Source organism: Heterodontus francisci, chromosome 29 (genome assembly GCF_036365525.1).
Source record: "Heterodontus francisci isolate sHetFra1 chromosome 29, sHetFra1.hap1, whole genome shotgun sequence".
NCBI classification, from domain to species: domain Eukaryota; kingdom Metazoa; phylum Chordata; class Chondrichthyes; order Heterodontiformes; family Heterodontidae; genus Heterodontus; species Heterodontus francisci.
In genome coordinates this window covers 3,828,846-3,854,032 of record NC_090399.1, presented here as the reverse complement: position 1 = coordinate 3,854,032, position 25,187 = coordinate 3,828,846, and the positions used below count along the sequence as shown (strand labels likewise).

At 54.1% G+C, this 25,187-nt stretch overlaps 1 protein-coding gene across 4 annotated transcripts in view; it reads left to right on the top strand.

The window, feature by feature from the left end:
* ehmt2 (euchromatic histone-lysine N-methyltransferase 2) overlaps positions 1-25,187 on the top strand; it is a 171,193-nt gene that overhangs the window by 76,570 nt on the left and 69,436 nt on the right. For 3 of the 4 annotated variants that reach the window (XM_068009359.1, XM_068009358.1, XM_068009356.1), the window contains exons 9-14: positions 24-135; positions 7,156-7,304; positions 16,117-16,344; positions 17,943-18,029; positions 20,117-20,234; positions 23,083-23,127. In XM_068009359.1, the coding sequence (XP_067865460.1) occupies positions 24-135; positions 7,156-7,304; positions 16,117-16,344; positions 17,943-18,029; positions 20,117-20,234; positions 23,083-23,127 (739 nt within the window). The remainder of the gene's footprint in view (positions 1-23; positions 136-7,155; positions 7,305-16,116; positions 16,345-17,942; positions 18,030-20,116; positions 20,235-23,082; positions 23,128-25,187) is intronic. The other variant, XM_068009357.1, reaches the window with a different exon arrangement.

Below are 25,187 nucleotides of genomic sequence, written 5' to 3'. Positions count from 1 at the left end.
GTGCTGCTTTAATTCGTTTTCAGATAAAGCTTGTGGAAATGAAAGGCGACTCTGGCAGCCCTACTCCTGTTAACCCAGGCGCCCAGCTACAGTTTGACTTGCTGCCTGGTCGAGGGGCAGCTGACGCAGAAGCAGGTGAGCAAGCTGGTAAAGGAAGTGGCCCTTTTGAAAGTTAGCAGCAGCTCTGCAGGTGCTGCGGCCCCTCCTTCCCTCCCTCCCACCCTCCTTCAGTGAGCCTTTTTATCGTGCAGGCATGTGACCCTCATTGCACTGCTCTCGATTATGCTACCAGCCTTGGCTCAGTGAGTAGAACTCCCGTTCTCCGGCTCATGAGGTCGTGGGTTCAATTCCCACTCCGTAATCCAGGCTGACGCTCCCAGTGCAGTACTGAGGGAGTGCTGCACTGTTATCCAGCCTGACATTCCCAGTGCAGTACTGAGGGAATGCTGCACTATAATCCAGTCTGACACTCCCAGTGCAGTACTGAGGGAATGCTGCACTGTAATCCAGTCTGACACTCCCAGTGCAGTACTGAGGGAGCGCTGCACTATAATCCAGTCTGACATTCCCAGTGCAGTACTGAGGGAGTGCTGCACTATAATCCAGTCTGACATTCCCAGTGCAGTACTGAGGGAATGCTGCACTATAATCCAGTCTGACATTCCCAGTGCAGTACTGAGGGAATGCTGCACTATAATCCAGTCTGACACTCCCAGTGCAGTACTGAGGGAGTGCTGCACTGTAATCCAGTCTGACATTCCCAGTGCAGTACTGAGGGAATGCTGCACTATAATCCAGTCTGACATTCCCAGTGCAGTACTGAGGGAATGCTGCACTATAATCCAGTCTGACATTCCCAGTGCAGTACTGAGGGAATGCTGCACTGTAATCCAGCCTGACATTCCCAGTGCAGTACTGAGGGAGTGCTGCACTGTAATCCAGTCTGACAGTCCCAGTGCAGTACTGAGGGAGTGCTGCACTGTAATCCAATCTGACACTCCCAGTGCAGTACTGAGGGAATGCTGCACTATAATCCAGTCTGACATTCCCAGTGCAGTACTGAGGGAGCGCTGCACTATAATCCAGTCTGACATTCCCAGTGCAGTACTGAGGGAGTGCTGCACTGTAATCCAGTCTGACATTCCCAGTGCAGTACTGAGGGAATGCTGCACTATAATCCAGTCTGACATTCCCAGTGCAGTACTGAGGGAATGCTGCACTATAATCCAGTCTGACATTCCCAGTGCAGTACTGAGGGAATGCTGCACTGTAAACCAGTCTGACACTCCCAGTGCAGTACTGAGGGAGTGCTGCACTGTAATCCAGTCTGACATTCCCAGTGCAGTACTGAGGGAATGCTGCACTATAATCCAGTCTGACATTCCCAGTGCAGTACTGAGGGAGTGCTGCACTGTAATCCAGTCTGACACTCCCAGTGCAGTACTGAGGGAATGCTGCACTGTAATCCAGTCTGACACTCCCAGTGCAGTACTGAGGGAATGCTGCACTATAATCCAGTCTGACATTCCCAGTGCAGTACTGAGGGAATGCTGCACTATAATCCAGTCTGACATTCCCAGTGTGGTACTGACGGAATGCTGCACTATAATCCAGTCTGACATTCCCAGTGCAGTACTGAGGGAATGCTGCACTGTAATCCAGCCTGACATTCCCAGTGCAGTACTGAGGGAGCGCTGCACTATAATCCAGTCTGACATTCCCAGTGCAGTACTGAGGGAGTGCTGCACTATAATCCAGTCTGACATTCCCAGTGCAGTACTGAGGGAATGCTGCACTGTAATCCAGTCTGACACTCCCAGTGCAGTACTGAGGGAATGCTGCACTGTAATCCAGTCTGACAGTCCCAGTGCAGTACTGAGGGAGTGCTGCACTATAATCCAGTCTGACATTCCCAGTGCAGTACTGAGGGAGTGCTGCACTGTAATCCAGTCTGACATTCCCGGTGCAGTACTGAGGGAATGCTGCACTATAATCCAGTCTGACAGTCCCAGTGTGGTACTGAGGGAGCGCTGCACTATAATCCAGTCTGACATTCCCAGTGCAGTACTGAGGGAATGCTGCACTGTAATCCAGTCTGACATTCCCAGTGCAGTACTGAGGGAGTGCTGCACTGTAATCCAGTCTGACACTCCCAGTGCAGTACTGAGGGAGTGCTGCACTATAATCCAGTCTGACACTCCCAGTGCAGTACTGAGGGAGCGCTGCACTATAATCCAGTCTGACACTCCCAGTGCAGTACTGAGGGAGCGCTGCACTGTAATCCAGTCTGACATTCCCAGTGCAGTACTGAGGGAGTGCTGCACTGTAATCCAGTCTGACATTCCCAGTGCAGTACTGAGGGAATGCTGCACTGTAATCCAGTCTGACATTCCCAGTGCAGTACTGAGGGAGCGCTGCACTATAATCCAGCCTGACATTCCCAGTGCAGTACTGAGGGAATGCTGCACTGTAATCCAGTCTGACATTCCCAGTGCAGTACTGAGGGAGTGCTGCACTATAATCCAGTCTGACATTCCCAGTGCAGTACTGAGGGAGTGCTGCACTGTAATCCAGTCTGACACTCCCAGTGCAGTACTGAGGGAATGCTGCACTGTAATCCAGTCTGACATTCCCAGTGCAGTACTGAGGGAGTGCTGCACTATAATCCAGTCTGACATTCCCAGTGCAGTACTGAGGGAATGCTGCACTGTAATCCAGTCTGACATTCCCAGTGTGGTACTGAGGGAATGCTGCACTATAATCCAGTCTGACATTCCCAGTGCAGTACTGAGGGAGTGCTGCACTGTAATCCAGTCTGACATTCCCAGTGCAGTACTGAGGGAGTGCTGCACTGTAATCCAGTCTGACATTCCCAGTGCAGTACTGAGGGAGTGCTGCACTGTAATCCAGTCTGACATTCCCAGTGCAGTACTGAGGGAATGCTGCACTATAATCCAGTCTGACACTCCCAGTGCAGTACTGAGGGAATGCTGCACTGTAATCCAGTCTGACACTCCCAGTGCAGTACTGAGGGAATGCTGCACTATAATCCAGTCTGACATTCCCAGTGCAGTACTGAGGGAATGCTGCACTGTAATCCAGTCTGACACTCCCAGTGCAGTACTGAGGGAATGCTGCACTATAATCCAGTCTGACACTCCCAGTGCAGTACTGAGGGAATGCTGCACTGTAATCCAGTCTGACATTCCCAGTGCAGTACTGAGGGAGCGCTGCACTGTAATCCAGTCTGACATTCCCAGTGCAGTACTGAGGGAATGCTGCACTATAATCCAGTCTGACACTCCCAGTGCAGTACTGAGGGAATGCTGCACTGTAATCCAGTCTGACACTCCCAGTGCAGTACTGAGGGAATGCTGCACTATAATCCAGTCTGACATTCCCAGTGCAGTACTGAGGGAGTGCTGCACTGTAATCCAGTCTGACATTCCCAGTGCAGTACTGAGGGAGTGCTGCACTGTAATCCAGTCTGACATTCCCAGTGCAGTACTGAGGGAATGCTGCACTATAATCCAGTCTGACATTCCCAGTGCAGTACTGAGGGAGTGCTGCACTGTAATCCAGTCTGACATTCCCAGTGCAGTACTGAGGGAGTGCTGCACTATAATCCAGTCTGACATTCCCAGTGCAGTACTGAGGGAATGCTGCACTGTAATCCAGTCTGACATTCCCAGTGCAGTACTGAGGGAATGCTGCACTGTAATCCAGTCTGACACTCCCAGTGCAGTACTGAGGGAATGCTGCACTATAATCCAGTCTGACACTCCCAGTGCAGTACTGAGGGAATGCTGCACTGTAATCCAGTCTGACATTCCCAGTGCAGTACTGAGGGAGCGCTGCACTGTAATCCAGTCTGACATTCCCAGTGCAGTACTGAGGGAATGCTGCACTATAATCCAGTCTGACACTCCCAGTGCAGTACTGAGGGAATGCTGCACTGTAATCCAGTCTGACACTCCCAGTGCAGTACTGAGGGAATGCTGCACTATAATCCAGTCTGACATTCCCAGTGCAGTACTGAGGGAGTGCTGCACTGTAATCCAGTCTGACATTCCCAGTGCAGTACTGAGGGAGTGCTGCACTGTAATCCAGTCTGACATTCCCAGTGCAGTACTGAGGGAATGCTGCACTATAATCCAGTCTGACATTCCCAGTGCAGTACTGAGGGAGTGCTGCACTGTAATCCAGTCTGACATTCCCAGTGCAGTACTGAGGGAGTGCTGCACTGTAATCCAGTCTGACATTCCCAGTGCAGTACTGAGGGAGTGCTGCACTATAATCCAGTCTGACATTCCCAGTGCAGTACTGAGGGAATGCTGCACTGTAATCCAGTCTGACATTCCCTGTGCAGTACTGAGGGAATGCTGCACTATAATCCAGTCTGACATTCCCAGTGCAGTACTGCGGAAGTGCTGCACTATAATCCAGTCTGACATTCCCAGTGCAGTACTGAGGGAATGCTGCACTATAATCCAGTCTGACATTCCCAGTGCAGTACTGAGGGAATGCTGCACTATAATCCAGTCTGACATTCCCAGTGCAGTACTGAGGGAATGCTGCACTATAATCCAGTCTGACATTCCCAGTGCAGTACTGAGGGAATGCTGCACTGTAATCCAGCCTGACACTCCCAGTGCAGTACTGAGGGAATGCTGCACTATAATCCAGTCTGACATTCCCAGTGCAGTACTGAGGGAATGCTGCACTATAATCCAGTCTGACATTCCCAGTGCAGTACTGAGGGAATGCTGCACTGTAATCCAGTCTGACACTCCCAGTGCAGTACTGAGGGAATGCTGCACTATAATCCAGTCTGACACTCCCAGTGTGGTACTGAGGGAATGCTGCACTGTAATCCAGTCTGACACTCCCAGTGCAGTACTGAGGGAATGCTGCACTGTAATCCAGTCTGACACTCCCAGTGCAGTACTGAGGGAATGCTGCACTATAATCCAGTCTGACACTCCCAGTGTGGTACTGAGGGAATGCTGCACTGGAATCCAGTCTGACACTCCCAGTGCAGTACTGAGGGAATGCTGCACTGTAATCCAGTCTGACATTCCCAGTGCAGTACTGAGGGAATGCTGCACTATAATCCAGTCTGACATTCCCAGTGCAGTACTGAGGGAGTGCTGCACTATAATCCAGTCTGACATTCCCAGTGCAGTACTGAGGGAATGCTGCACTTTAATCCAGTCTGACATTCCCAGTGCAGTACTGAGGGAATGCTGCACTATAATCCAGTCTGACATTCCCAGTGCAGTACTGAGGGAATGCTGCACTGTAATCCAGTCTGACATTCCCAGTGTGGTACTGAGGGAGTGCTGCACTGTAATCCAGTCTGACAGTCCCAGTGCAGTACTGAGGGAATGCTGCACTGTAATCCAGTCTGACATTCCCAGTGTGGTACTGAGGGAGTGCTGCACTGTAATCCAGTCTGACATTCCCAGTGCAGTACTGAGGGAATGCTGCACTATAATCCAGTCTGACATTCCCAGTGTGGTACTGAGGGAGTGCTGCACTGTAATCCAGTCTGACATTCCCAGTGCAGTCCTGAGGGAGTGCTGCACTGTAATCCAGTCTGACATTCCCAGTGCAGTACTGAGGGAATGCTGCACTGTAATCCAGTCTGACATTCCCAGTGCAGTACTGAGGGAATGCTGCACAGTAATCCAGTCTGACATTCCCAGTGTGGTACTGAGGGAGTGCTGCACTGTAATCCAGTCTGACATTCCCAGTGCAGTACTGAGGGAATGCTGCACTATAATCCAGTCTGACATTCCCAGTGCAGTACTGAGGGAGCGCTGCACTGTAATCCAGTCTGACATTCCCAGTGCAGTACTGAGGGAGTGCTGCACTGTAATCCAGTCTGACATTCCCAGTGCAGTACTGAGGGAATGCTGCACTATAATCCAGCCTGACATTCCCAGTGCAGTACTGAGGGAATGCTGCACTGTAATCCAGTCTGACATTCCCAGTGCAGTACTGAGGGAATGCTGCACTGTAATCCAGTCTGACATTCCCAGTGCAGTACTGAGGGAATGCTGCACTGTAATCCAGTCTGACAGTCCCAGTGCAGTACTGAGGGAATGCTGCACTATAATCCAGTCTGACATTCCCAGTGCAGTACTGAGGGAGTGCTGCACTGTAATCCAGTCTGACACTCCCAGTGCAGTACTGAGGGAATGCTGCACTATAATCCAGTCTGACATTCCCAGTGCAGTACTGAGGGAATGCTGCACTGTAATCCAGTCTGACAGTCCCAGTGTGGTACTGAGGGAGCGCTGCACTGTAATCCAGTCTGACAGTCCCAGTGCAGTACTGAGGGAGTGCTGCACTATAAGCCAGTCTGACAGTCCCAGTGTGGTACTGAGGGAGCGCTGCACTGTAATCCAGTCTGACTGTCCCAGTGTGGTACTGAGGGAGCGCTGCACTGTAATCCAGCCTGACATTCCCAGTGCAGTACTGAGGGAATGCTGCACTATAATCCAGTCTGACAGTCCCAGTGCAGTACTGAGGGAATGCTGCACTGTAATCCAGTCTGACATTCCCAGTGCAGTACTGAGGGAGTGCTGCACTGTAATCCAGCCTGACAGTCCCAGTGTGGTACTGAGGGAGCGCTGCACTATAATCCAGTCTGACAGTGCCCTGCTTTGGGATGAGACGCTAAACCGAGGCCCCGACTGCCCCTGCGGATCGACTTAAAAGATCTCATGTTGAAGAAGAGCAGGGGAGTTCTCCCCTGTGTCCTGGCCAATATTTATCCCTTGACCAACGTTGCCAAAAACAGATGATCTGCTCATTATCGCATTGCTGTTTGTGGGATCTTGCTGTGCACAGACTGGCTGCCGCCTTTCCTGCATTCCAACAGCTTCGACACCAAAGAAGCATTTCATTGGCTGTGGGGTGTTCTGGAATGTTCTGATGTCCTATATTAGTGCAAGTTCTTTGTTTTTTGAATCATAGAAAGAATCATAGAAAGTTTAAGGCACAGAAAGAGGCCACTTGGCCCATCGTGTCTGTGCCGGAAATGAACAACGAGGTCTTCTAAAATGAACAATGAGATATTGACCTGTTCCTGCTGGGACGTATGATGCCAGCTTTCTTCAGTTTGGTTTTCTCTCTGCTGATGCACAGGACTCATCAAGAGGAGAAAGGCCGAAAGCCTGGGCCCAGAGCCGCCAAAGAAAATCAGTCTTCTGAAAGAGGAAATGGCGAAGGAGCCGACTCCACTGGGGGCTGGAGTGAGGGGCGGGACTGAGCTGCTAAGCAGTGCTGGGGCTGTGGTAAGTACCGAAACCATCCACTAACTGGTGCCCAGATGGATCATTGTACATTTATGCCGATTCTTACAAAGACTGGGGCTCTTTTCTCTGGAGGACAGAAGGCTGAGGGGGAAGGCCTGATAGAAGTCTTTAAAATCATGCCAGCATTCCAGAGGGTAGATATAGTAATGATGTCTCGACTTGCAGGTGAGACTAGAACTAGGGGCCATCAATATAAGACAGTCACTAAGAAATGGGACGGCACAGTGGCGCAGTGGTTAGCACTACAGCCTCACAGCTCCAGCGACCCGGGTTCGGTTCTGGGTACTGCCTGTGCGGAGTTTGCAAGTTCTCCCTGTGACCGTGTGGGTTTCCGCCGGGTGCTCCGGTTTCCTCCCACAGCTGAAGACTTGCAGGTTGATAGGTAAATTGGCCATTGTAGGTAGGTGGTAGGAGAATGGTGTGGATGTGGTAGGGAATATGGGATTAATGTAGGATTAGTATAAATGGGTGGTTGTTGGTCGGCACAGACTCGGTGGGCCGAAGGGCCTGTTTCAGTGCTGTATCTCAAAAAAAAATCCAATGAATAATTCAGGAGAAACTCCCATTTCCCAGAGACAGATGAGAATGCAACACTCGCTACCGCAGGGAGTGGTTGAGGCAAATCGCAGCAATGCGTTTAAAGGGAAGCTGGATAAACACACGAGGGGGAAAGGAATAGAAGGAGGGGATGATAACTTGATGAAGCAGGGTGGGAGGAGGCTCGAGTGAAGCATCAGCACCAACATAGACCAGATGGGCCGAATAGCCTGTTTCTGTGCTGTGTGACCTTCGATAATACTGTGAGGGTTTCTTAACAGCCGTGGTTCTGGCTCATAGTTAAAGGGATGGTTTTTAGGAAAGGAGGGGAGCTACTCAGCAACATACCCTGTCGAGTGGGATCTGTATCGTACTCTTGTCATTACGGCTGTGAATCTGCTGATTCCTGAAGTGAGACTTATGCTGTAGTATCCTGTTGGACAGGATATAAAGGAAGAAATAATGGCCCCTTGTCAGAAAGGTACAGCGATAATTATGGGGGATTTTAACCTACGTATAGACTGGAAAAATCAGATGGGCAGAGCTAGCCTAGATGAGGAGTACATAGAATGTTTTTGCAATAATTTCTTGGACCAATACGTTCTGGAGCCAACCAGAGAGCAGGCTGTACTAGACCTGGCATTGTGCACCGAGATAGGATTAATTAATGACCTCATAGTTTAGGCACCCCTAGGTAGCAGTGATCATAATATGATTGAATTTTACATTCAGTTTGAGGGAGAGAAGAGTAGTATTTTAAACTTAAATAAGGGCAATTATGAGGGCATGAAAGCAGAGCTAGCTAAAGTGAATTGACAAATCAGGTTAAGGGATACATCAATAGAGATGCAGTGGCAGACATTTAAGGGGATATTTCAGAATGTACAGAATAGATACATTTCAATGAGAAAGAAAAATTCCAAGGGTGAGACCCGCCATCCGTGATTAACTAAAATAGTTAAAGATAGTCTCAAACTTAAAGAAAAAGCCTATAATTGCACAAAGGTGGGAGGCAAGTCAAAATATTTGACAGAATATAAAAAACAACAAAGAATAATTAAAAGATTGATAAGGAAGGTAAATTTAGAGTACGAGAGAAAGCTAGCTAGAAATATAAAGATAGTTAGAGTTTCTATAGATATTTAAAAAAGAAAAGAGTTAACAAAGTGAGCGTTGGTCCTATAGAAAGTGAGTCTGGGAAATGAATAGTGGATAATAAGGAGATGGCAGATGAACTGAACAGATATTTTGCATCGGTCTTCACTATTGAAAATATAAGTAACATCCCAGTATTAGCTGTAAGTCAGAAAATGGAGGGGAGGGGGGAGCTCCAGAAAATTACAATCACCAGGGAAGTGGTACTGAACAAATTGTTGGAGTTGCGGGCTGACAAGTCCCCGGGTCCTGATAGACTTCATCCTAGGGTGTTAGAAGAAGTGGCTAGTGAGATAGTTGATGATTTAGTTTTAATTTTCCAAAATTCCCTAGATTCGGGAAAGGTTCCGTTAGATTGGAAAATAGCGAATGTAACTCCTTTATTCAAAAAGGGAGGAGACAGAAAGCAGGAAACTACAGGCCAGTTAGCTTAGCATCTGTCTTAGGGAAAATGTTAGAAGCTCTTATTAAAGATGCTATAGCAGGGCAGTTAGAAAAATTCACGGTAATCAGGCAGAGTCAGCATGGTTTTGTGAAAGGGAAATCATGTTTAACCAATTTATTGGAATTCTTTGAGGGACTAACATGTGCTGTGGATAAAGGGGAACCGGTGGATGTATTGTACTTAGATTTCCAGAAGGAATTTGATAAGGTGTCACATCAAAGGTTATTGCAGAAAATAAAAGCTCATGGTGTAGGGGGTAGAAGATTGGCTGGCTAACAGGAAACAGAGAGTAGGCATAAATGGGTCACTTTCTGGTTGGTAAGATGTAACGAGTGGTGTGCCACAGGGATCTGTGCTGGGGCTTCAAGTTTTTACAATTTACATAAATGACTTAGATGAAGGTACTGAAGGTATGGTTGCTAAATTTGCTGATGACACAAAGATAGGTAGGAAAGTAAGTTGTGAAGAGGACATAAGGGGGCTACAAAGGGATATAGATAGGTTAAGTGAGTGGGCAAATGTGGGAAATTGTCCACTTTGGCAGGAAGAATATAAAAAAGCATGTTATCTAAATGGTGAGAGATTGCAGAGCTCTGAGATGCAGAGGGATCTGGGTGTCCTAGTCCATGAATCACAAAAGGCTGGTATGCAGGTACAGCACGTAATTAGGAAAGCTCAATGTTATCGTTTATTGCGAGGGGAATTGAATACAAAAGTAGGGAGGTTATGCTTCAGTTATACAGGGTATTGGTGAGACCACATCTGGAGTACTGTGTACAGTACTGGTCTCCTTATTTAAGGAAGGATGTAAATGCATTGGAGACAGTAAAGAGAAGGTTTATAATACCTGGAATGGGTGGGCTGTCTTACGAGGAAAGATTGGACAGGCTAGGTTGTATCCGCTGGAATTTAGAAGAGTAAAAGGCGACTTGATTGAAACATATAAGATCCTGAGGGGTCTTGACAGGGTAGATGTGGAGAGGATGTTTCCCCTTGTGGGAGAATCTAGGACTAGGGTCACTGTTTAAAAATAAGGGATCATCCATTTAAGACAGAGATGAGGAGAAATTTTTTCTCTCAGAGGGTCATGAGTCTTTGGAATTCTCTTCCTCAAAAGGCAGTGGAAGCAGAGTCTGAATATTTTAAAGGCAGAGGTAGATAGATTCTTGAAAAGAGGTTATCGGGGTTAGGCGGGAATGTGGAGTAATCAGTTCAGCCATGATCTTATTGAATGGCGGAGCAGGCTCGAAGGGTCGATTGGCTTACTCCTGATCCTAATTCGTATGTATGTTCGTATCCTGCAAGCAACATACGTGACATCAGCGAGATTAGAAAGTGTAGGACCAGAGAAAACACGGTAAATCCAGATGATCAAGTGACACCGAGCTTGAGTTCTAAAGGGCTACACTGAGAGGTTGCCTTTAGGGGAAGTGTAGGATCTTGGGTAGTCAGCTGTCCCAGAGTTTGGCAGTCATTGGAAAGGTTAAGGTCAGTGGTGGCACCGTCAGTATGGCTTCAGTACACTGGCAATGCAGGGAGGAGGCTGCGCATCGACGTCTGGAAGGAACGAGAGGAAAGTGCAAGGGAACTTGGGCGAATTAGTAGGATATTGATTAATACGGAGCGAGGCTGGAGGGATGTTAAGAGACTCCGAATCTGCAGGAAGCTGCAGCATGAGTGCGATGATGTCTTAGAGGCCCGCACTGCACAGACTCAGAGTCTCCCTCCTTGACGTCCCGGAATCCCAGCTCAGGTGGGTTTTCTTTACTTTTGACACTTAGTAAACTCAACTTCCCAAAAGAGCAAAATGTAATACTCACTGTGTGTGTCCTACCTGGACCTGGCCCGACCCGGACCCGAGACCGAAAGCTGGACCCAGAAGAGGGACCCTACCTGAACCCGACACATGTCGTTGGGTGTCGTCAGGCTCGGGTCAGGTGACAGGCCTTTAATCTCCCGGGGCCCTGGTCAATATTTATCCCTTAATCATCATCACAGGAAAGATTTATCTGGTCATTATCGTACTGCTGCTTGTGGGAGCTTGCTGTGCACTGAACTGGCTGCTGCTTTTCCTACACTTCAGAAGTACTGGATTGGCTGTAGACGTGCTTTTGGAATGCCCTAAGGATGTAGACGGTGTTGTATCAATGCATTAATGCCCGGCTGCGTTTGCTGACAATGCTGCCACTAGGTGGTGCTGCAGTGGCACATGCGCAAATGCAGCAAGTACCAATATAACGTCACAGACTGCGACTGGCAGCTGCCAGGACTAAAGATGGCGCTGCTCAAATAATCACACAGAGACAACCTGACCTATTCACATGGCAGCACACAATGGCGGGAGGGAGAAAGTGAGCGAGCGAGCCAGGGACAGGGGGTGGGGAGCGGAGGAGCAGAGCGGCCGGGCCCGGGAACTGGGGGGGAGCAGCGGAGGAGCAGAGCGGGCCGGGAACGGGGGGGGGGAGCAGAGTGGGCCGGGAACTGGGAGAGGGAGCGGAGGAGCAAAGTGGCCCGGGAATGAGGGAGGGTGCGGAGGAGTGGAGCGGGCCGGGAACGGGGGGGGCAGCGTTGGAGCAGAGCGGGTCCGGAACGTGGGAGGGAGCGGAGGAGCAGAGCGGGCCGGGAACTGGGGGAGGGAGCGGAGGAGCAGAGTGGCCCGGAACATGGGAGGGAGCGGAGGAGCAGAGTGGGCCGGGAACTGGGAGAGGGAGCGGAGGAGCAGAGTGGCCCGGGAATGGGGGAGGGTGCGGAGGAGCGGAGCGGGCCGGGAACGGGGGAGGGAGCGGAGGAGCAGAGTGGCCCGGAACGTGGGAGGGAGCGGAGGAGCAGAGCTGGCCGGGAACTGGGGGAAGGAGCGGAGGAGCAGAGTGGCCCGGAACGTGGGAGGGAGCGGAGGAGCAGAGTGGGCCGGGAACTGGGGGAGGCAGCGGAGGAGCAGAGTGGCCCGGAACGGGGGAGGGAGCGGAAGAGCAGAGTGGACCGGGAATGGGGGAGGGTGCGGAGGAGCGGAGCGGGCCGGGAACGGGGGGGGAGGAGCAGAGCTGCCCGGGAACGGAGGGAGGGAGTGGAGGAGCAGAGCGTGCCGGGAACTGGGGGAGGGAGCAGAGCGGGCTGGGAATGGGAGAGGGAGCAGAGCGGGCTGGGAATGGGGGGAGGGAGCGGAGGAGCAGAGTGGGCCGGGGAACGGGGGGAGGGAGCGGAGGAGCAGAGTGGGCCGGGGAACGGGGGGAGGGAGCAGAGCGGGCTGGGAATGGGGGAGGGAGCAGAGCGGGCTGGGAATGGGGGGAGGGAGCGGAGGAGCAGAGTGGGCCGGGGAACGGGGGGAGGGAGCGGAGGAGCAGAGTGGGCCGGGGAACGGGGGGAGGGAGCGGAGGAGCAGAGTGGGCCGGGGAACGGGGGGAGGGAGCGGAGGAGCAGAGTGGGCCGGGAACGGGGGGAGGGAGCGGTGGAGCAGAGTGGTCCATAACGGGGGAGGGAGCGGAGGAGCAGAGTGGTCCATAACGGGGGAGGGAGCGGTGGAGCAGAGTGGGCCGGGGAACGGGGGGAGGGAGCGGAGGAGCAGAGTGGGCCGGAAACGGGGGGAGGGAGCGGAGGAGCAGAGTGGCCCAGAACGGGGGAGGGAGCGGAGGAGCAGAGTGGGCCCAGAATGGTGGAGGGAGCGGAGGAGCAGAGTGGGCCCAGAACGGGGGAGGGAGCGGAGGAGCAGAGTGGTCCATAACAGGGGAGGGAGCGGTGGAGCAGAGTGGGCCGGGGAACGGGGGGAGGGAGCGGAGGAGCAGAGTGGGCCGGAAACGGGGGGAGGGAGCGGAGGAGCAGAGTGGCCCAGAACGGGGGAGGGAGCGGAGGAGCAGAGTGGGCCCAGAATGGTGGAGGGAGCGGAGGAGCAGAGTGGGCCCAGAACGGGGGAGGGAGCGGAGGAGCAGAGTGGGCCCAGAACGGGGGAGGGAGCGGAGGAGCAGAGTGGGCCCAGAACGAGGGAGGGAGTGGAGGAGCAGAGTGGGCCGGGAACGGGGGAGGGAGCGGAGGAGCAGAGTGGGCCCAGAACGGGGGAGGGAGCGGAGGAGCAGAGTGGGCCCAGAACGGGGGAGGGAGTGGAGGAGCAGAGTGGGCCCAGAACGGGGAGGGAGCGGAGGAGCAGAGTGGGCCCAGAACGGGGGAGGGAGCGGAGGAGCAGGGTGGGCCCAGAACGGGGGAGGGAGCGGAGGAGCAGAGTGGGCCCAGAACGGGGGAGGGAGTGGAGGAGCAGAGTGGGCCCAGAACGGGGAGGGAGCGGAGGAGCAGAGCAGGCCGGGAACAGGGGAGGGAGCGGAGGAGCAGAGTGGGCCCAGAACGGGGGAGGGAGTGGAGGAGCAGAGTGGGCCCAGAACGGGGAGGGAGCGGAGGAGCAGAGCGGGCCGGGAACAGGGGAGGGAGTGGAGGAGCAGAGTGGGCCCAGAACGGGGGAGGGAGTGGAGGAGCAGAGTGGGCCCAGAACGGTGGAGGGAGCGGAGGAGCAGAGTGGGCCCAGAACGGGGGAGGGAGTGGAGGAGCAGAGTGGGCCCAGAACGGGGGAGGGAGTGGAGGAGCAGAGTGGGCCCAGAACGGGGAGGGAGCGGAGGAGCAGAGCGGGCCGGGAACAGGGGAGGGAGCGGAGGAGCAGAGTGGGCCCAGAACGGGGAGGGAGCGGAGGAGCAGAGCGGGCCGGGAACAGGGGAGGGAGCGGAGGAGCAGAGTGGGCCGGGAACGGGGGAGGGAGCGGAGGAGCAGAGTGGGCCGGGAACGGGGGAGGGAGCGGAGGAGCAGAGCGGGTCGGGAACGGGGGGAGGGAGCGGAGGAGCAGAGTGGGCCAGGAACTGGGGGAGGGAGCGGAGGAGCAGAGCGGACCGGGAACAGGGGAGGGAGCGGAGGAGCAGAGTGGCCTTGAACGGGGGAGGGAGCAGAAGAGCAGAGCGGACCGGGAATGGGGGGGGGTGCGGAGGAGCGGAGTGGGCCGGGAACGGGGCAGGGAGCAGAGGAGCAGAGCGGACCGGGAATTGGGGAGGGAGCGGAGGAGCAGAGCGGGGAGGGAGCGGAGGAGCAGAGTGGGTCGGGAACGGGGGGAGGGAGCAGAGGAGCAGAGCGGGCCAGGAACGGAGGGAGGGAGCAGAGCGGGCCAGGAACGGGGGGAGGGAGCAGAGGAGCAGAGCGGGCCCGGAACGGGGGAGGGAGCAGAGGAGCAGAGCGGGCCGGGAACGGGGGGAGGGAGCAGAGGAGCAGAGCGGGCCTGGAACGGGGGAGGGAGCAGAGGAGCAGGGTGGCCCGGTACGGGGGAGGGAGCAGAGGAGCAGAGCGGGCAGGGAACGGGGGTAGGGAGCGGAGGAGCAGAGCGGGCAGGGAACGGGGGTAGGGAGCGGAGGAGCAGAGCGGACCGTGAACGGGAGAGGGAGCCGAGGAGCAGAGCGGGCCGGAAACGGGGGGAGGGAGCAGAGGAGCAGAGCGGGCCCGGAACGGGGGAGGGAGCGGAGGAGCAGAGCGGGCCGGGAACGGGGGAGGGAGCGGAGGAACAGAGCGGGCCGGGAACTGAGGAGGAAGAGGAGGAGCAGAGCGGGCCGGGAACTGGGTAGGAAGAGGAGGAGCAGAGCGGGCCCGGGAACGGAGGGAGGGAGCGGGGGAGCAGAGCGGGCCGGGAATGGGCGAGGGAGCGGAGGAGCAGAGCGGGCCGGGAATGGGCGAGGGAGCGGAGGAGCAGAGCGGGCCCGGGAACGGAGGGAGGGTGCGGAGGAGCAGAGCGGGCCCGGGAACGGAGGGAGGGAGCGGAGGAGCAGAGCGGGCCGGGAATGGGCGAGGGAGCGGAGGAGCAGAGCGGGCCCGGGAACGGAGGGAGGGAGCGGAGGAGCAGAGCGGGACTGGGACGGTGGGGGGGAGCGGAGCGGGCCAGAGATGGGGGGTCGGGGCAGAGGACCGGGCCAGGGTCAGGCGGGGGGTGGAGCGGAGCGGGCTGGGGAGGGAGTGAGTGGAGCCCCTGAAAGAGGCGGAGCAGCGAAGGGCCGAGCGGAGCTTGATGCATGGGTGAATACGTTCACGTTGCATTGCTGTACGGGTAACGTGCATGTGCAGAGGCCGACCAGGCGCTTTGCCGGAAGATGCGCGCGTCTCGCGATGACGTCATCGACGCATGCGCTAGCCAGTCCTGGCAAGTCGGAACGCAGCGTACGCGCAGAGAGTAGGAGCCCGTCTGCGCAGGTGCACACCTTGGCTCAGCCTGATGACGTCAGTGGCCGGCTGCGTTGTCAGGAACCACTTTGTTCATGCCCCTACTCCTCTCCACCTCCACTTTGACCCTACATTAACAGTCACACTCACATGGGTCGCTGCATTTAGTCAGTGACAATTCGTGGGGTGTTGGACGGGAGCTTTGCCGGTCTGAGAAGAGGCACCTCTGTTATACCAGACCTAGAAAGTCGAGACCCCACCACTAGCTGCCAGTAAGTAGGAACATTTCAATTCCCAATGTTGACTTGCTTGGAAAGCAAAAAACAATTTGCTGCCCAAAATGAATTGGGGTGTGAGGAGATTTATCTGAAATATGTACAAATGATTTACCATATCATTTTTTTAATCTTTTCAGTGGAGTGAGGAGAATTGGTACAAAAAGGGAAAATTGAATGGTGTCTATGTGTGTGTGTTGCTTTCTAGATTTTGAGCAGTGCAGTGAGCAGGGTCTGCCCGCAGGAGGCGAAAGCGGTCACCACCGGGGCTGGTTCTGTTCCATTACTGGACCTCTCCAAGGAAGTGGGGCCGGGGAAGGAGGAGGAGCCAATGGAAGTGCTGGATGAATGGGACACGGAGGTGGGCGATGACTTCAGCCTGTTCTATGATGCCTATTCGATGGATGGGAGAGCAGACTCGGACAAATCCAGCAAGGTGAGCTCAGGTACACCCGTGTCCCTCTGTCTGTATCTCTCTCTCTCTGCACTGTCTCTCTCTCCCCGCCCCCCCCTCTCTGTCTCTCACTCTCTCTCTCTCAGACTCGGACAAATCCAGCAAGGTGAGCTCAGGTACACCCGTGTCCCTCTGTCTGTATCTCTCTCTCTCTGCACTGTCGGAACATCAGTACTGAGGGAGCGCTGCAATGTCGGAGGGTCAGTACTGAGGGAGCGCTGCAATGTCAGAGGGTCAGTACTGAGGGAGCGCTGCAATGTCGGAGGGTCAGTACTGAGGGAGCGCTGCACTGTCGGAGGGTCAGTACTGAGGGAGCGCTGCACTGTTGGAGGGTCAGTACTGAGGGAGCGCTGCACTGTCGGAGGGTCAGTACTGAGGGAGCGCTGCAATGTCGGAGGGTCAGTACTGAGGGAGCGCTGCACTGTCGGAGGGTCCGTACTGAGGGAGCGCTGCACTGTTGGAGGGTCAGTACTGAGGGAGCGCTGCACTGTCGGAGGGTCAGTACTGAGGGAGCGCTGCAATGTCGGAGGTTCAGTACTGAGGGAGCGCTGCACTGTCGGAGGGTCAGTACTGAGGGAGCGCTGCAATGTCAGAGGGTCAGTACTGAGGGAGCGCTGCAATGTCGGAGGTTCAGTACTGAGGGAGCGCTGCAATGTCGGAGGTTCAGTACTGAGGGAGTGCTGCACTGTTGGAGGGTCAGTACTGAGGGAGCGCTGCACTGTTGGAGGGTCAGTACTGAGGGAGCGCTGCACTGTCGGAGGGTCAGTACTGAGGGAGTGCTGCACTGTTGGAGGGTCAGTACTGAGGGAGCGCTGCACTGTCGGAGGGTCAGTACTGAGGGAGTGCTGCACTGTTGGAGGGTCAGTACTGAGGGAGCGCTGCACTGTCGGAGGGTCAGTACTGAGGGAGTGCTGCACTGTTGGAGGGTTAGTACTGAGGGAGTGCTGCACTGTTGGAGGGTCAGTACTGAGGGAGTGCTGCACTGTTGGAGGGTCAGTACTGAGGGAGTGCTGCACTGTCGGAGGGTCAGTACTGAGGGAGCGCTGCACTGTTGGAGGGTCAGTACTGAGGGAGTGCTGCACTGTTGGAGGGTCAGTACTGGGAGTGCTGCACTGTTGGAGGGTCAGTACTGAGGGAGTGCTGCACTGTCGGAGGGTCAGTACTGAGGGAGCGCTGCACTGTTGGAGGGTCAGTACTGAGGGAGTGCTGCACTGTCGGAGGATCAGTACTGAGGGAGTGCTGCACTGATTGAAGTGCGGACTTTCAGATGAGATGTTAGACCGAAGCCCCGTCTACCCTCTCAGGTGAATGTAAAAGATCCCCCAGTCGGGTGGGGTGGCCGACAAGGAGCACTAAATGCCCTGTGTGGACCAGTGGACTGGAGATTTGTTTACCCGGCACAGAGATGGAAGCTGGGCCCCGTACGGGGCATTCCCTGAGCACGTTGAGTGTAAATGGCAGGGTCTCTCCCAGCACGGTCACTACCCTGCAGAGGAGCTGGCTGGTAATACACGGCATCCATCCGTGTATCAGTTCCCAATTGTAGAGAACGCAAAGCAACTAAATGTTTCCTCTTCCAGACTGAGGGAGATGCAGCCGAGGATCGATTGAGTGACATGGAGGATGACGAGGAGGAACTGGAAGGTTCTGGAAACGTCTCTGACAGGGTACGTTCCCCTTGCTTTCCTGGGTGTCCATGTTTATTCAGGTGATGTTAGCCTTCTCGACTTGGGGCAGTGATAGCATCATGTGAGAGGTGAGAGGCTTCATGCAGAACGACTGCTGGACTGGTCTCGATCGCCTGGGGGAGGGTGTATAGGGGGTGGGTAGGTGGGGGTGGGTGTTGTGGGGGTTGTGATGGGAGCGGTGAATTTTCCAGAGCGTCTGCAGTCAGTAGTCAGTGATATGGAGGTGGGTGTATCAGCTCCCAGTGACAGTCCATGTTGTACTGAGGCGACCTGTCAGAGGACTTTTTTTTCTCTTCTATATACATTTTAATTTGTCTGTCTTTACAGGCTCCTGAGGCGGAGCTCGGCGAACCCCACCGAGTTCATCACCTCTGGGTGTTCTAGTATTAACGTACTTCCTTCTCCTTCCGTTCTCGACCTCACCCTGCCCTGGGCAGTGCTTCCTGGTCATTTATCTCATTACTGGTTGTGGGAGCTTGCTGTGCACAAATCGGCAACCGTATTACAATGGTGGCCGCACTTCAAAAGGTGCTTCATTGGCTGTTGGAGCGGTTTGGGACATCCTGAGGTCGTGAAAGGCGCTAGAGAAATGCAAGTCTGCTCCAGGCTGCTGGAGCTGTCTGCTGGGAGATGCAGGATAGCGGGGTACTCTGTATTTCATGGGGAATCCACTCCAGGCTGCTGGAGCTCTGTGCTGGGAGATGCAGGACACAGGTACTCTGTATCTCATGGGGAATCTGCTCCAGGCTGCTGGAGCTCTCTGCTGGGAGATGCAGGACGGGGGTACTCTGAATTTCATGGGGAATCTGCTCCAGGCTGCTGGAGCTCTCTGCTGGGAGATGCAGGACGGGGGTACTCTGTATTTCATGGGGAATCTGCTCCAGGCTGCTGAAGCTCTCTGCTGGGAGATGCAGGACCAGGGTACTCTGTATTCCATGGGGATTCTGCTCCAGGCTGTTGGAGCTCTCTGCTGGGAGATGCAGGAAGAGGGTACTCTGTATTTCATGGGGAATCTGCTCCAGGCTGCTGGAGCTCTCTGCTGGGAGATGCAGGACGGGGGTACTCTGTATTTCATGGGGAATCTGCTCCAGGCTGCTGGAGCTCTCTGCTGGGAGATGCAGGACGAGGGTACTCTGTATTCCATGTTGAATCTGCTCCAGGCTGCTGGACCTGTCTGCTGGGAGATGCAGGACGGGGGTACTCTGTCTTTCATGGGGAATCTGCTCCAGGCTGCTGGAGCTGTCTGCTGGGAGATGCAGGACGGGATACTCTGTATTTATTTCCCCAGGCCACCCCCCCCTCCCCCCTCCCCCCTCCCCATGTGAGAAAGTGCCTGACTCCTGCTCACTGCCTGCCCATGATTCCTTTGATGATTCCACTGCTCTCCCAACTTCCACTCACTTCACCTCATCGAAAACTCCCGTGTCCGAACTCGCACCAAGTCCCGTTCCCCTATCACCACTCTGCTCACTGACCTACATTGGCTCCCGGTCACATTTCTCCATGGCTTCGCCCCTCCCTATCTCTGTAATCTTATCCAGAGGCACAGCCCACCGGGATATCTGCGCTCCTCTAATTCTGGCCTCTGGTGCGCCCTGATTTTATTCGCTCCACCACTGGTGGCCGCGTCTTCACCTGCCTGGGCCCCGAGCTCTGGAATTCCCTCCCTAAACCTCTCCACCTCGCTTTCCTCCTTTCAGATGCTCCTTAAAACCTACCTTACCGTCCTGACATCACCTTCACGAGGCCTCGTGTCATATTTCGTTTGATATTACTCCAGAGAAGTGCCTTCGGATGTTTTACTGCATTAAAGACGCTATGGAAATGCAGGTTGTTGTTGTTGTTGACAATGCAGTTATGGTCAAGGGCCATGGGAATTTCGGGATGTCCTATTCGATTCTTTGTGGGGCTGGCACTAACTTAAACACCAGACCACCCGCCCCTGCCTCACTGAGCAGAATGACTTCCTGTAACTTGATGGATTAACCACCACCGACCCCAGTTTACACTCACTTGGCTAAACCGCTGCGTAAAGGCTTACTGACCCCACTGTCTGATCTCTGCAGAGCTCCAATTCGAGTTTGAAAAGGAAAGGGAAGAAGAAATGGAAGAGTGAGAGTCCGTGGGTGAAACCCACCCGCAAACGCAGGAGAAAGGATCGCATGAAGCAGGGTAAAAGTGCAGGTAGGAGGGAAAGCGATGAAAATCCATTCCAGAGGGCAGGGCGCAGGGATCCCCTGAACCCCAGCAGTAACACACTGACACCCTCCGCCTTTCATCCACGCCTCCTTTTCCGGCTCCGTCGGCGGTCGCCAATTCTGCTTGCCCATCTTCCTGGAGGTTTCGTCACATGACCTCGGTGCGCTCCCAGCCGTTGGTCCCCCCCCCCCTCTCCCCCCCACATCTCCGTCCCCGGCCAATCGGAAAGCAAGCAGGTTCTCTCTCACCCGATTGGATGATTCTTGACTGTGAGCCAGTCGATCGTTACCCCCTGCCCCCAAATCCAGTATTTTTATAATTGATGAAGAGTTGAAAGAAAATCTAACCATCATTTCTTTAATATAAAGCCCCTGTAAATTCCACAAACCCCCGGGTTGTTTCCGGAAGTGTCTCGGAGATTAATCTTTAATCCCCGGAGATTCCAGGACAGTTGTACCCTCCTCTGATATTCCCCCACCTCCCACCCGATGATTAGGAGCAGGAGGAGGCCAATCAGCCCCTTGAGTCTGTTGTGTAACATTACATAGAACATATAACACAGAAATAGCCGTTCGGCCCAACTGGTTGATGCTAGCTGCACTTGAGCCTCCTTCACATCCTTTCTCATCTAATTCTATCAGCATGACCCTCTGTTCCCTTCCCTCTCATGTACTAAACCAGTTTACCCTTAAATCCATTGATGATGTTCGCCTCAGTCACTCCTGTGAGTTCCATATTCTCACCATCTCTAGGCAAAGAAGTTACTTCTGCGTTCCCCATTTGATTTTTTTTTTTGGTGACTATATTTACACTGACGGCCCCTGGTTTTGCTCTTCTCTGGAAGTGGAACCGTTCTCTCTCTCCGTGTCTACTCTAACGAAACCTTTCATGATAGTGGCCGATCTGTACCGTCGTTCCCATCTACTTGTCTCGGCAAAAAGCGACCCCAAGTGTTGAAATGTTCAGTTGACCCCTCCCTCACTCCCTCCCGGCCTCGACAGCTTTTTGAGGGAGAGAGTTCCAGGTTTCCGCTCCCCTTTGTGTGAAGAAGTGCTTCCTGACATCACCCCTGAACGGCCTGGCTCGAATTTGAAGGTTACGTCCTCTCGTTCTGGACTCCTCCCCCCCCCCCCCACCAGAGGGAGTCCTCTCTCTCTGTATCTACCCTACCAAATCCTTCAATCATCATAAATAGATCAGCCTGCCCTCCTAATTTAACCCCCCGCCACCCCCTTCGGCTGTTCGCTGATCCCAGTCCAGCTTGCTCGCACCTTCTTCCGACGTTTCCAGCAGGACTCGCCTGGTGTGGCAATCGGGGATCCGAGCTGATCCTTTGCGCCACCCCCTGCCGCAGCAGTGTCCCATGGGACCAGTGGCTGTGCCCCCATCCTCACCGCCCCGCACTGGCTGCAACCCGTCGAATTGCCGGAGAGCCGGCCTCGAAGCCGGAAATTCCCCTGCTCGTGTGGCTCAGTCCCACTCTGCACTGCCTGTTCACCCTCTTTAGCCACGTGGGCCAGTTTGCTCACTCCTTTTGGCGAAAAGGAATTAAAAGCCCGCGTGTTGATGCTGGATCGGAAGGGGGGGTGGGGGGGGAGGGAATGGCATTTGGTTGAACGCTCGACATGCACTCTGCCACCCGCACCGCTGTTCCCAGAGAGCCACACCTGAGTTTGGCAGCCCTGCACATTCCGGGGTGGAGGAGCCGAGATAAGTGGAGCTCGAATGTAAGACAGCAGGAAGTTCCTTCTTGTTCTTGCAGTCAGAGTTTTATCGCCGCAGCGGAGAGGCTCCTGGTTACTGTAATTGGTAAGTGAACCGGGAAGGGGAGATGAGGTTTGTTTCCCCCAGGCAGTGAGTTGTTGTGATCTGGAATGCACTGCCCAAAACGGTGGTGGAAGCAGATTCAGTCGTAACTTCCAAACAGCTAAATATTTGTTGAAGGGGAAAAAATAAATTGCAGGGCTGCGGGGAATGGGGCTAATTAGATAGCTCGACCAAAGACCCAGCACAGGCACGATGGGCTGAATGGCCACCGATCTGTGCTGCACATTGATCAGTTTAGTTTGTGACCAGTTGGTCCAGCATTTAATCTAAACCATTTTCCCATCGAGTTGCTCAGCAGGCTGTTAACGTTAGGTAGTTGAAGTATCGGACAGCAGATTAAACCATGTGTGATGTTTCAGTACCTTATAGCTACGGTTGACTGTGTTAATGTTACCCTGAATGTCAAGTAAAATGTCTTGAAAGCTGCACACTGAAGCAAGTACTTTCTCACTCCCTTCCCGCTCTTGTCGCCCACACTTGCTCTTTGTATGTTGTTCTTGTGAAACGAGATTGTAATATTCCCAGCCCTGCCCGCCACATCTCCTTTAGTGAATCTCTCTCTCATGACGGGGGCGCGGACAAGATGGGAAAGCTCAGCCCAGCTCTGTGCCAGCGCTGCTCCGCAAACAAGCCACAAGAGCGGATTTGCGGACGGCACGTCTCCGGGTTGCTTGCTGCGCCTGTTTCCACGCGGAGCTGCCAGGACCCGGACCTCCCCCGACACAACCCCCCCCTGCCCCAAACCCCCTCCGCACCGGTACACTGCCTGGCGATGATTGTGATCAACCCCTGTGGAATTAATCGCCGGTGAGCAGCTGCAACCCTTCCCATTTAAGCGGGTTTCCATTCTTTAGGGCTCCACACACTGCCTGGGCCTTGTTGATGTGAATTTTATCGTTGACTGCACGCTGCCTGCGTCGTACATACAGACTGGCATCATACTGGTGTTCCATGCAGTTCTTCATCTCTCCGCCCATTTCATTCATTGATTTCCTCTTTCTGTTAGTTTCAGTGGGACAGACAGCAGCTGATTTCACAAAACTGAAAGAAGGTACGGAACACAATTGCTTTGCACTTGACCTCCCTTTCAGTCAGACAGCTCTTGAAGGCTGAGGTAACCCAGAGAGGAGGAGCGTGAAATGTTTTAACACGTGTTCCGATCAAAGTTTCCTTTCGATAGCTGTCCTCGGTGTGAAGAATCTGGGAGTTTAAACCAGGCACACATCTATTTTCCGGAGTTGTCTGTAATTCAGTGTGAGGTGATGGGTCTGTGAGGGTTCTGGGCAGGGCAGTAAAGCAGTACAGGTGCTCCTTTGGTCCTGATGCTGTGACAGAGGGTGAGGCCCAGTCAGAGCCCTTCATTCTGCATTGGAGGCAGCCGCCAGACTCTGCAGAGATTAGATCAATCTGAAATTAAACTAACTGCCCCCGACCCTCTCTCTAGGAGGGGCGAGTGGATGATTTGGACTGTTACGGCCCCGTCAAACGTGTCGTTATTTTGGAGTTCACTAACTGACCACCCCCTTCCCCCCCCCCCCCCCCCCCCATCCTGGGAGGCTCTTCACCACACGCGGCTGCAGTGGTTCAAGAAGGTGGCCCACAACCACTTTCTCTGGTGGCACCGAGGGATGGGCAGTAAATACGGCCTTTGCCAGCGACGCCCACACCCCCGGAAATGTAAACAGAATGGGCTGCCCAATTGAGAGTTAAGCTTTCCGCACTACCCCAAGCACTGACCGCAGTGGAAGCGACTGATAGCTCCTTGGCTCAGCCCTGACCTCGCTGAGTTCAAACGTCACCCCTCGCAGAGTGGGAGTCCGATTCTTAACCTTGATAGGATTTGTTTTGTATCCACGTATCGACTTTTCGTCGTTATTGTGCCATCGGTGCAAGAGTTAAGATTATAAGTAGGGTGGAGGAACCATGTTAAGATCCGGTTAAAGTACTCGGTGACCCTGGTCAGCGCTGACCTCTGCTGAGGAACATTGTCAGATCAAGACCAAGGTCAATCTAGTTTGCCTTCTGCCAGCCTGGTAAACACATGGTACAGGAGTTATTAACATCATAGCGTTCAATCTATTTATCAATGACCTGCACAGACTCAGCCTTGACATGAAGAGAATCCCCATTGGTGGAGAGCTTTGCGAAGCAGGGGTCCAAAGTCAGCTGTTCATCCTGAGCACACTACATTCACCGTTCATCCGGTCTCCAATTACTCCTGTACTGTATCCCGAACTCATCGGATTTGCATGTGAATGAATCCATACAAACTGTTTCCAGTGTCTCCCTAGGGAGCCAGTTCTATAGATTGACTGCCTGCAGACTGAAATATTGCTTCCCCGGCTTAGTTTTGAGTTTACAGCCACCCCGGGTGGCATTTGGCTTTAATGCCCCGCCCCTCCCGTCCCCCCCTCCTTTGCTCCTCCCTGAGGTACAGACAAGAATAATCAGCCGGGAGCCCTGCTCCTGATTTTTTTTTTGCCCGGTGACCTCTGTTGGAAAGCGTACGTGTGATGGCATCCACATCCGGTGAGGATGTCATTGGACTCATCTGAAATGCCCTCCGTTGGCAAATACCCCCTGAGGAAGGCCTTCCCGGTTGGAATACCAGAACACGAGCGCCTTGTGGAACTGAACAGCAGCGCAGATCATCGCCCTGTGTGGGGGGGGGAATGGGGGACCATTGGGCATTCCCTACACTGAACAGCAGCGCAGATCAATGCCCTGTGGGGGGGGGGTTGGGGGGCCATTGGGCATTCCCTACACTGAACAGCAGTGCAGATCAATGCCCTGTGGGGGGGGGGGTTGGGGGGCCATTGGGCATTCCCTACACTGAACAGCAGTGCAGATCATCGCCCTGTGGGGGAGGGGGGATGGGGGACCATTGGGCATTCCCTACACTGAACAGCAGTGCAGATCAATGCCCTGTGGGGGGGGGGGTTGGGGGGCCATTGGGCATTCCCTACACTGAACAGCAGTGCAGATCATCGCCCTGTGGGGGGGGCATTCCCTACAGCCATATAAAGTATCTGTAATGTAACCCTGCATTTTTCTCTCTCCTTATTACGAAGGGAGTAACTCTCAGACCCATTCCTGCTTAAATTTACAATG